General features: G+C 48.8%; 1 protein-coding gene across 1 annotated transcript in view; it reads right to left on the bottom strand.

The window, feature by feature from the left end:
- RAD54L (RAD54 like (S. cerevisiae)) overlaps positions 1-12,045 on the bottom strand; it is a 35,074-nt gene that overhangs the window by 12,464 nt on the left and 10,565 nt on the right. Inside the window, exons 4-8 of the mRNA XM_008073038.1 lie at positions 10,044-10,104; positions 9,175-9,310; positions 8,056-8,125; positions 7,654-7,942; positions 7,302-7,426 (exon numbers count right to left, since the gene is read on the bottom strand). Of these exons, the coding sequence (XP_008071229.1) occupies positions 7,302-7,426; positions 7,654-7,942; positions 8,056-8,125; positions 9,175-9,310; positions 10,044-10,104 (681 nt within the window). The remainder of the gene's footprint in view (positions 1-7,301; positions 7,427-7,653; positions 7,943-8,055; positions 8,126-9,174; positions 9,311-10,043; positions 10,105-12,045) is intronic.

The following is a 12,045-nucleotide window of genomic DNA, read 5'->3' as shown; positions in this document are numbered from 1 at the left end:
CAGGCGGGTCTCGAACCCGCAGGCTCGGGCAATCCACTCACCTCAGCTTCCCAAAGGCGCAGGATTACAGGCTGAGCCGCTGAGCCCAGCTTGAAAGTCCTTTTCAATGAAACTCCACTGAACTTCTCTAACACTCACCACAGCTTGTCACAGTCCCAAAAGTCTTACTTCCTTACCACTCCTAATGCTAGTATGTTTCCTTTTTTCTTTGTTGGGTTGAAGACTAACTCTGTCACCTAGGCTAGAGTGCAGTGGCACGCTCATGGCCACGATAGCCTCAACCTGCTGGGCTCCAGCGATCCTTCCACCTCAGCCTTCCAAGTAGCTGGAATTACAGGCATGCGCCACCACGCCCAGCTATTTTTTTGATTTATTGTAGAGATGAGGTCTTACCAAATTGCCCAGGCAGGTCTTGAATCCGTGGGCTCAGGCACTCCTCTCACCTTGGTCTCCCAAAGTCCTGGGATTATAGGCGTGAGCCATGGCACCCAGCCTAGATTGTTTCTTTACCCATGCTCTATTCCACAGGTCAATTCCTTAAATGTCACCTCCTATGCAAGGCTTTCCTCGACGACCCCAGGCTGTTGGTCTCTCTCATCTCTGTGCTCCTGTGGCACTAAGTATATAATGGTTGCTACTATTTAGTGAACCCTTTTCGTGTGCTAGGCACAGTACTAAGCACTTTACCTAAATTCTCTTCTATAATCCAAATGCACAGAAATTATGATACATTTTAGAGATGAAGAAATTAAGATTCAGAGAGGTAAAACATTATCCCAAATCATGCTGGTAGAAAGTAGCAGCACTGGGCCAGGCGCGGTGGCTCACACCTGTAATTCCAGCACTTAGCGGGGTGGAGGTGAGAGGATCGTCAGAGCCCAGGAGTTCGAGAGCAGCCTGGGCAATTTGGCAAGACCTTATCTCTACAAAAAAAGAGGCAGGTGTGGTGGCACATGCCTGTGGTTCCAGCTACTTGGAAGGGTGAGGCGGAAGGAGCATCTGGGTCCAGCACATCGAGGCTGTGGTGACTGAGAGCATGCCATTGCACCCAAGCCAGGGCGACAGAATGAGACTCTGACTCAAAACAAAAAAAAAAGGTAGCATAGCTGGGATTTGAACTCAGGTTTGTACGACGCTGAAGCTGGGTGCTGTACTACTCTGCCTCTCATCCACAGCTATATATTCACACTAAAGTACTAATTATATTCTACTGTACCTTATCTTCTCAACTAGGCAGAGACTTTTCAACTTCCTAAAGCACAGACTATGTCAGAATCACCTTTATAATTCAGTGCATAGAACAAAGTTGTGCAGAGTACTGCCTAGTGAATGTTAGTTGAATGAAATAATGCATTAATGGGCCATGGGTGGTGGCTCATACTTGTAATCCCAGCACTTTGGGAAGTGGAGGAAAGAGGATTGCCTGAGTCCAGGGATTCAAGAGGAGCCTGGGCAACTTGGTGAGACTTCATCTCTACAATAAATTAAAAAGCTAGCCTGTAGTTCCGGCTACTTGGAAGGCTGAGGCAGAAGGATCGCCGGAGCCCAGCAGGTAGAGGCTGTGGTGGCCAGAAGCGTGCCACTGCACTCCAGTCTGGGCGACAGAGTGAGACTCCAACTCAAAAAAAAAAAATTAGCCAGGCATTATAGTGTGTACCTGTGGTTCCAGCTACTTGGAAGTCTGAGGCGGAAGGATCACCTGAGCCCAGCAGGTCAATGCTGGGATGGCCATGAGTGACTCCAGCCTAGGCAACAGACTGAGATGTCTACTCCAAAAAATAAATAAATAGACAGACAGAATGAAAGAAAAAGAAAAGCAAAGTCAGCCGGGCTCGGTGGCTCAGCCTGTAATCCTGTGCCTTTGGGAGGCTGAGGTGAGTGGATTGCCTGAGCCCGCGGGTTCGAGCCTGCCTGGGCAGCAAGACCTCATCTCTACAATAAAATCAAAAATTAGCCGGGTGTGGTAGCGCACGCCTGTAATTCTGGCTACTCGGAAGGCTGAGGCGGAAGGATTGCTGGAGCCCAGCAGGTCGAGGCTGCGGTGGCCGGAAGCGGCCACTGCACTCCAGTCTGGGCTACAGAGTGAGACTCCAACTCAAAAAAAAAGAAAAGAAAAGTCAGGTATGGTGGCTTACGTCTATAAGCCTAGAACACTGGAAGGTAGAGGTGAGAGGGTTCAAGACCAGGCTAGATAACTTGGTGAGATGAGACCTCGTCTCTACAATAAATCAAAAACTTAGCTGGGTATGGTGGCGTGAGCCTGTAGCTCCAGCTACTTGGAAGGCTGAGTCACAAGGATCACCTGAGTTCAGCAGGTAGAGGTTACGGTGGCCATGAGTGTGCCTCTGCACTCCAGCCTGGGTGACAGTCAGACTTCAACTCAAAAAAAAAAAAAATTAGCCAGGCTCGGTGGCTCAGACTGTAATCCCGTGCCTTTGGGAGGCCGAGGTGAGTGGATTGCCTGAGTCTGCGGGTTCGAGACCCACCTGGGCAGAGAAACCTCATCTCTACAATAACTCAAAAAATCAGTCGGGCGTGGTAGCACATGCCTGTAATTCCAGCTACTTGGAAGGCTGAGGCGGAAGGATCGCCAGAGCCCAGCAGGCTGAGGCGGAAGGATTGCCGGAGCCCAGCAGGCCGAGGCTGCGGTGGCCGGGAACAGCCACTGCACTCCAGTCTGGGCGACAGAGTGAGACTCCAACACAAAAAAAAAAAAAAAAAAATTGACAGTTGGGCACAGTGCCTTATGCCTGTAATCCCAATATTTTGGGAAGCTGAGGTGGGGGGATCACTTAAGTCCAGAAGTTTGAGACCAGCTTAGGCAACATAGTGAGAACTCATCTCAACAAAACAGGCTGAGCCAGAAGGATCACCTGAACCCAGAAGGTTTAGGCTTCAGTGAGGCATGATTGTGCCACTGCACTCCATCCTGGGAGACAGAGTAAGACTCCAACTTAAAAAAAAAGAAACTACTGGAGGCTTTAAGGACTAGCCCTAGAAAAGAAGGCTTAGACTTTTGAGCTAAAGAAAGAAATGAGACTTCAGAAAAATTGCCTAACAGGTCCAGGGGAAATGGGCATCAACAGTTAGGTCCCTCTAGCCGGGCTCAGTGGCTCAGTCTGTAATCCCGCGCTTTGGGAGCCTGAGGTGAGTGGATTGCCTGAGCCCACGGGTTCGAGACCCGCCTGGGCAACTTGGTGAAACCTCATCTCTACAATAAATCAAAAATCAGCCGGGTGTGGTAGCGCACGCCTATAGTTCCAGCTACTCGGAAGGCTGAGGCAGAAGGATCGCCAGAGTCCAGCAGGTCGAGGCTGCGGTGGCCAGGAGCAGCCACTGCACTCCAGTCTGAGCAACAGAGTGAGAGTCCAACTCAAAAAAAAAAAAATTAGGTGCCTCTAAACTGAAGTTCCAGGAGGGCATCTTGGGATGTGACGCATAACAGGCACATAATAAATAACCTGGCAGGCCAGACATGGTGGCTCAAGCCTGTAATCCCAACACTTTGGGAGAGCGAAGTGAGGGAATTGCATGAGCCCATGGGTTTGAGAACAGCCTGGGCAACTTGGCGAGACTTCATCTCTACAATAAATCAAAAAATTAGCCAGGCCTGGTAGCATGCGTCTGTAGTTCCAGCTACTTGGGAGGCTGAGGCAGAAGGATTGCCTGAGCCCAGCAGGTCGAAGCTAAGTTGCCATGAGTATGCCACTGCACCCAGCCTAGGCGACTAAGTGAGACTCCAACTCAAAAAAAGAAAATAAATAAATAACCCAGCAAGCTGGGCTCGGTGGCTCAGCCTGTAATCCCACACCTTTGGGAGGCTGAGGTGAGTGGACTGCCTGAGTCTGCGGGCTAGAGACCCGCCGGGGCAACTTGGCGAGATCTCATCTCTACAATAAATCAAAATGAGCTGGGTGTGGTAGTGCGCGCCTCTAATTCCGGCTACTCAGAAGGCTGAGGCGGAAGGATCGCCGGAGCCCAGCAGGTCGAGGCTGCGGTGGCCGGGAGTGGCCACTGCACTCCAGTCTGGGCGAGAGTGAGACTCCAACTCAAAAATAAATAAATAAATAAATAGCCCAGCAAATGAAATGAGCTGCCACACTATTCCCTGGGACTCTGCAAAGGGAAAGTCAACCCCAGCTCCCTATTGAACCCGTCACTAAGTCTCCACATGTGTCTGAATGAGAAGCACAGGAACAGCCCTATCGCTCCAGTTCACTAAGTACTCGCTGGGTGAACCTGGGTAAGTCACTGTACTTCTCTGAGTTTCAGTCTCCTAATCACTAAAACTGAGAAATAATGTCAATCCTTCCTCTATTCATAAACTTTTCAAAAATAATGTGCTTTCATATATCCTCGTTCTTGATCCACATCATGTCCCTTTCAAGTAGACCCTGTGCCACCCACTCTACAAAGAAATTGAATCTCAAAGCAGTCTCATCACAGAAAGTCACGCTCATAAGTGACAAAGCAAAGGCTGATCTGATCCCATGTATTTTTGTTGAGGATCAAAAATTTTGTACATAAAAGTGATTATGAAAAACTGGAGGCCAGGCCTGGTGGCTCTCACCTATAATCCCAGCACTTTGGGAGACCAAGACAGGAGGATAGCCTGGACAACATCAAAGGTCCTTGTCTCTACACAAAAACAAAAACACAACCTATGAGTCCTAGCTACTGTGGAGGCTGATCGTTTGAGACCAAGAATTAGAAGCAGTAGTGAGCTATGATTGCACCACTGCACTCCAGTCCAGGTGACAGAATGAGACCCTGTTTCAGAAAAATAAAAAACAAAAAATTGTGTTCCAGAGAAAAGTGTTATCTGGGAAGAAGCCACTGTGGGTGCTGGGAACATGAGAGCCTAGGACAACACTTTCCCCTTCTAGGGTCTCAACAGAACAACCACCCCTCATGGAACAGAAGGATTAGCTTTCAGAATTTGGGGTCCCTCAGGTCTGACAATTGACAAAGTTGAAAAATAAAAGGTAAATGACTAGAAAGGAGGGCCATGAGTCTGCAGTGGGACACATAACTCTGTGCCCTGCAGAGTCAGCTCATAAAACAAAACAGCCCAGCCGGGCTCGGTGGCTCAGCCTGTAATCCCAGTGCTTTGGGAGGCTGAGGTGAGTGAATTGCCTGAGCCCGTGGGTTCGAGATCCGCCTGGGCAACTTGGCAAGACCTCATCTCTACAATAAATCAAAAAATCAGCTGGGCGTGGTAGCGTGCGCCTGTAGTTCCAGCTACTTGGAAGGCTGAGGCGGAAGGATCACTGGACCCAGCAGGTCGAGGCTGTGGTGGCCGGGAGCGGCCACTGCACTCCAGTCTGGGCAATGGAGTGAGATTCCAACTCAAAAAAAAAACAGGCCGGGTGCGGTGGCTCATGCCTGTAATCCCAGCACTTTGGAAGGTGGAGGTGAAAGGATTGCTGAGCCCACGGGTTCAAGACCAGCCTGGGCAACATGGTGAGACCTCGTCTCTACAATAAACCAAAAAATTAGCTGGGTATGGTGGTGCATGCCTGTAGTTCCAACTACTTGGAAGACTGAGGTAGAAGGATCGCCTGAGCCCAGCAGGTCGAGGCTATGGTGGCCATGAGCGTGCCACTGCCCTCCATCCTGAGTGACAGAGTGTGGCTCTAACTCGAAAACAAAAAAAATAACAAAACAAAAAAATCGTGCAAGGAAGAACACTAAAAAGTAGGAAAACATCTAGATGCTCCCAGTCCTTAAGGGCTCAACAGCTGCAGCCTGCCCTCTCTCACAGTGCTCTGGCCTCTAGATCAGGCTCCCAGCAGTCCCTCTCCATGGTGACAAAGCAAATAGCAAGTCACACACATACTCACCTCAACCTGCTAAATCCCTTACTCCTACCAGGAAGAACTGCCCACCAGACTATCAGGAGTTTGAAAATATGCCAAACAATGACTTTTACTAGGACAAAAGCCCAGTTGGGAGATAGCTCCACAACTAGCAAGCATGGTACCCAAAAGTAAGTTTTTCTCCTCTCTCCACTACTTAAAACCCCTCAGACACTGGGCCAATGTAAAGTCCCAAGACCACAGTCAAGCCTGCCAGTTGGTTGACAGATAGGGACAAGTGTCAACCACCTCTCCACTAAAGCCTCAGAGGTGTATAAAGGACCTAACTCTCCCCAAGTGGTGCAAACAATAGCTGCAACCTCAGAGCAGCCAAGTCTGCTTACTCAGAAGTCCTGGAAAATTATAGAAAGCTCCCAGCCACCCCACTACTTTCTAAGTACTAGTCTAGTATCTCTAACACCATTCACACATAATAGAAATGGCCAGAGGGTAACTATCTCCATATCTCCCTTAGTCCCAAAGAGAAGGAACAGGGAGTCAACACTAACTAGTACAAGGTGCATAGACTGTCCAACTGTTCCTTCTTATCTCTGCTTTTGTTCACCCAAGTACCCCTAGCCTAGGATAACAACCAGAGCTGACATTTACCAAGACCTTATGATATGCCAAACACTGTGATAGATTTTCCTCAATCTTTTCATTTAATCCTCAAAATAAGGCAGATATTATCACCCCATTTTACTGATGCAGAACCACAGGCTCAGGTGGTAAAATAACTTGTCCAAGGCCTCACTACTTGTGTGTAAGTGACATAGAATATGAATAAAGATCTTGGTGACTCTAGAACCTGCCCCCCTAAATTGTGCAATGCCTCTCCATCCATCCAAATCCCTCCTGCCGTTCAAGGTCCTTCTTTGGTCTAGGAATACTATCGGGAGGTAACAAAAACAATCAGCCCACAGCACCTCACTGTCCTTGCAGTCCCAAACACTGTTTTGTTTTGTTTTGTTTTGGTTGAATCAGAGTCTCACTCTGTTCCCCATGAGGGAGTGCAATGGCACACCCATGGCCACTACAGCCTTGACCTGCAGGGCTCAGGAGATCCTTCTGCCTCGGCCCTCCACGTAGTTGGAACCACAGGCGTGTACCACCATGCCCAGCTAATATTTTGGTTTATTTGTAGAGATGATGTCTCGCCAAGCTGCCCAGGCTGGTCTCAAACCCCTGGGTTCAGGCAATCCTCTCGTCTCAACCTCCCAAAGTGCTGGGATTACAGGTGTGAGCCACCGCGCCTGGCCCAAGCACTGTTTACTCCCTCTTTTGGCAGACTGGTATCATAGGCTCCCCTTCTCATTGTCTCCAAGGCATCATTCTCCGTCCTCAGCATCCTCCAGTGACTGGTATAGCCCTCGGATTGCAGTGCTTAGTGAGAAAACTGTGACAGATTTTCTCCTACCACCCAGACTGCTGAGAGTCAAGTACCTCGTCACATATGATCAGACCAACACTTCCTTTCGTGAGGGCTCCAACATGAAGACGGAAGGTCTCATAGGAAATGATGAGGATGGGAGAAGACACTCTAGCTCCCCGCTGGCTCATGAATCCTTCTACAACACAAAAGGTGTCAAGGGAACAAATCAGAGTTATCTTTAAAAAAAAAAGAAGGCAGTTCTTTAGTTTAGCCTGAAAATAACCAATTACTTCAACTATTTTCCATGGGAATTCTCTTATCTTCTTGCATTGCCCTCCACCCTGGCCACAAGTGAGAATATCCATAAGAAAACAAGCCGCAGGGTGGACAGAAGAGTGCAGCCATCTTTGTTAAGACTCCTACCTAGCTTTCGGTCTATCTCATCCTTTGATCCTCCATCAATGGCCAGAGGTTGGATCCTCCCTCCAAGCCATTTCCCAACCTCATTGTACCAGTTCTTCACCAGACTGGAGGGTGACACCACCAATGCCTTGTCAATTTCTGGCTTGCACTCTGGACTCTGGCGCAAAAGTGTCCACATCAATGTAATGCACTGCAGTGTCTTTCCCAGGCCCATCTCATCAGCCATGATGCAGCCATGGCTGCCAGGGATGCGCCGACTGGTGACACACTCCCACAGGAACTTCACTCCCTGGGGAACAACAGCATTCAGTTCACTGACACCCACAGTGCTGCTGCCCCAGGGATGGCAGTCTCCCAGGTTCAGCCCCTAGCCCACACCTCATTCCCCTCACCGTCACTTACCTCTCTCTGATGAGGACGCAAAACTTTACTGAGAATAGGATCAACAACCACATGGACAGGGAGTTTTTCTCTGAGAAAACACAGCAAAGAAAACATGTGCTCAGACCTAGGCAAGGCAAGCCCTCAGGAAGTTGCATCATGCGGATCCAGAGGCAGCTGCCCAAGAAGAGGACGTTCTTGGCTGGTAACCAAACCATAAAACCATAGCAAGTTTCTGCACCAGGAGTTAGCAAGTTAGAAGAGAGGGATGGATTCCCTATGCCATCACCTCAATCACAGCTCCTCCCAAGCAAGCATGGCAGGAGGGGATGAGAACCCCCACTAACTGAACATAACCACATACTCTTCCTCAGGCACTCTCCTTTCCCATCTACCTACTCTCTGATGGGGCAGCAGTCTTGACAGTTCTCTGAAACCACATGTCTACCAGGCACGGTGGCTCACGCCTGTAATCTCAGCACTTTGGGAAGCATAGGCTAGAGGACTGCCTGAGTCTGGGGGTTTGAGACCAGCCTGGGCAACTTGGCAATAGCTCGTCTCTACAATAAATCAAAAAAATTAGCTGGGCACAGTGGGCACGTACCTATAGTCCCAGGTAATTGGGAGGCTGAAGCCAAAAGATCACCCAAGCCCAGGAGGTCAAAGCTGCAGTGGCCATGAGTGTACCACTGCACTCCAGCCTGCGTGATAGAGTCAGATCTGACTAAAAAAAAAAAAGTAGGGCACAGTGGCTCATGCCTATAATCCCAGCACTTTGGGAGGCGGAGGCGAGAGGATTGTCTGAGCCCACGAGTTCAAGACCAGTCTGGGCAACTTGAAGAGACTTCATCTCTACACTGAGTGAAAAATTAGCCAGACATGGTGGCACACGCCTATATTTCCAGTTAAATGGAAGGCTGAGACAGAAGAATTGTCTAAACCAAGCAGGTTGAGGCTGCAGTGGCTGTGAGCATGCCACTGCACTTCAGCCTGGGCGACAGACTGAGACTCTGACTAAAAAAAACAAACACATGCCAATCCCTAAGGAAAATCACACCCAAATATACTCCCCTCTCCCAGCTATCAGGTATGTGCATGTACAGAGGAGCAGAACTGCTCAAGAAATATCAATGAACATACTTGTCAAGCTTCAGCTGGTCATGGACACTCAGCAGGGGAGGCTCATACAGAACCAAGGCACCTTCTTCCAGGGGGTCATGGAGGGCCCGACGGACCCCAGCCCTTTTCAGGCCCAATGCCCGAGAGCCCAGAGGACCTACAAACCAGCAATCATTATGTCACCTGAAACTCTTTATATTAAGGAGCTCTAGCAGGCCCAACTCAAATGCCTGTCCTTCACATAACCTTTCCTGAGCTCCTGTATGACCCTCTCTCCCCAAAACTCCTCCAACCTGGTTTGGGCATCTTTACCTGAACACTATCCCATTCTGCTTCAGATCAGAGCTTTTCTCATTTTATTTCTCCCATTCAACCCCAAAGTTCTGGAGGGCCGGGTCCTGTTCATCTCAACCCAAGATAATCCTGGGAAGGTCTGAAACCCTAACGGGGCTTTCAAGGAGCTCTCTGAGAGCTTGAGAGCCAGCATCCTCCCTCCCCAGCCCCAGTTTTAACACAATACTGTGCCCTACATAGGACAGGGAAAAATATGTAGACTCTTAAGCCTCCCACACAGTCAGCCTCTGAAGGAGATGCTAGTGAGTGAACTTAGATGAATGAAGCCCAGGTCCATCAGTCACCTTAGCCCACAGGAGCTTCCTGAGCACTGGCACATCTGCATCAAGAAGATGAGGGGCAGTCAGTCTAGGCATCCCTTATTGAGGCTAATATAGCCTTCATGCGGGCCTTAGGAGGGTCACCCCAAACACAGTCACCAATGGACTGACATCTTCAATTCCCGGCTGAGCTCGTATTTACAAAAGCAGGTTTTAAATTTATTCAGACACACTCTCATGTAACTTATTCAAAAAACAGAAAAGTCTCCATTTTACCTTGATAATTTGGAATGGGGATTTTAAAAGGCTTTGACAAAATGCTTCGAATAAAAGCTTCCTAAGAAGAAAGAAGAAAGAAGGATTCAGGTCTGATTAGAGATGTTATGGGATAATATTGTTATGATAGGCTCCACACTAGGTTTTGTACAACAGCTTCCATCTGATTCAAGCCTTTATGTAAGGTTCGACAAATACCCAGGGAGAACAAAAGTGCTCAGCCTTAGTCAACCACGAGGCTCAGTAACCATTCACTCACAAAAGACCATGCCAGTGAGGATACCTGGTTTTTCCCTAGGGTGCAACACCTTGGGAAGTAAGCACCACAAACTTAGCCAACCCTAGGACTAACAGTGAATTCCAATGTCTTGGTTTAACCACTGTCGTATAGGGCCACACCTTCCCAAGCACACTTTACAAATCTTTTTGGTTTTTCCTGTCCACATCAGTTCTGTACACATCTAATTCTCATATCAGTCTCCTTGGGAACTAAACAGCTCATCAAAAAGTAATGGTAGTGCCAGGCATGGTGGCTCACGCCTGTAATCCCAGCACTTTGGGAGGCCGAGGTGAGAGGACTGCCTGAGCCCATGGGTTCAAGACCAGCCTGGGAAACTTGGAAAGAACTTGTCTCTACAATAAACCAAAAAAATTAACCAGGCATGTGGCGTGTGCCTGTAATTCCAGCTACTTGGAAGCCTGAGGCAGAAGGATCACCTAAGCCCAGAAGGGAAAGGCTGCGGTGGCTGTGTGCCACTACACTCTAGCCTGGGCAACAGAGTGAGACTCCAACTCAAAAAAATAAATTAATAAATAAATAGGCCGGGCTCGGTGGCTCAGTCTGTAATCCCAGCGCTTTGGGAGGCCAAGGTGAGTGGATTGCCTGAGCCCACGGATTTGCGACCTGCCTGGGCAACTTGGCGAGACCTCATCTCTACGATAAATCAAAAAATCAGTCGGGCGTGGTAGCGCGCGCCTGTAATTCTGGCTACTTGGAAGGCTGAGGCAGAAGGATCGCCGGAGTCCAGCAGGTTGAGGCTGCAGTGGCCGGGAGCGGCCACTGCACTCCAGTCTGGGCGACCGAGTGAAACTCCAACTCAATAAATAAATAAATAAATAAACAAACAAATAAATAGCAAGACTTTCAATAGAACCCAGGAGGCACAGGTTCTTCAGGGAGAGCTACATAACTGGAAAGGGAGAATGCAAAGACCCTTAGCTGAAAACATTCAAGGGCACAGCCTGTAAGATTTGGGATGGCCAACCTCCAGGGATCTGGTCTGGTAATGCTCACCAGACTCTGACAGAGGCAGGAGAGAGAAAGCATGTTTTCATTCTTTGTTCATTTAGTTACTGACAATTCATGACATCTTTTCCTTCTGACAGAAGAGACCGAGCATCCCTCCTCTCCACCAAGGCTAAAAAGCTTCCCATCTCTGCAGATTCACTCTATCAATTATGTCTGATTTCTCCTGTATCTCAACCTTCCCCTCACCACTAGCTCTTCCTCTCCAGCATTTGAAACATGCTAAACTCTCTCCTACACTAAACACAAAACATCCTTTGATTCCTTATCTCTTCCCCTCCACAGGCACACTTCTAGAAAGAATTGTCTATATTCCTTTCCTCCTGTCTTATGACCCTTCTATATTCCTTTCCTCCTGTCTTATGACCCTTCCACTCCTGAGAAATGACCCTGGCCAAGATCATCAATGGCCTACGCAACCCTCATTCTAACGGGAATGTTTCAGTCCTTATCTAACCTGACAAAGCTGGCCACTCCTTAAATATTCCCTGCCTTTGACTTCCATGACACCCCTTTCCCACTATTTTGCCTCTCTGGGATCTCATGCTCAGTCTCCTAATGGGCTGTTCTGTCTAACCCTCTTAAAAGTCAGTGCTCCCAGCCGGGCTTGGTGGCTCAGCCTGTAATCCCACGCTCTGGGAGGCTGAGGTGAGTGGACTGCCTGAGCCCGCGGGTTCAAGACCCGCCTGGGCAACT

This window comes from Carlito syrichta, unplaced genomic scaffold (genome assembly GCF_000164805.1).
Source record: "Carlito syrichta isolate Samal-C Ts95f unplaced genomic scaffold, Tarsius_syrichta-2.0.1 Scaffold315613, whole genome shotgun sequence".
NCBI lineage: Eukaryota > Metazoa > Chordata > Mammalia > Primates > Tarsiidae > Carlito > Carlito syrichta.
The sequence above is the reverse complement of the archived record's forward strand: the minus strand, read 5'-3'. Positions and strand labels throughout refer to the sequence as shown.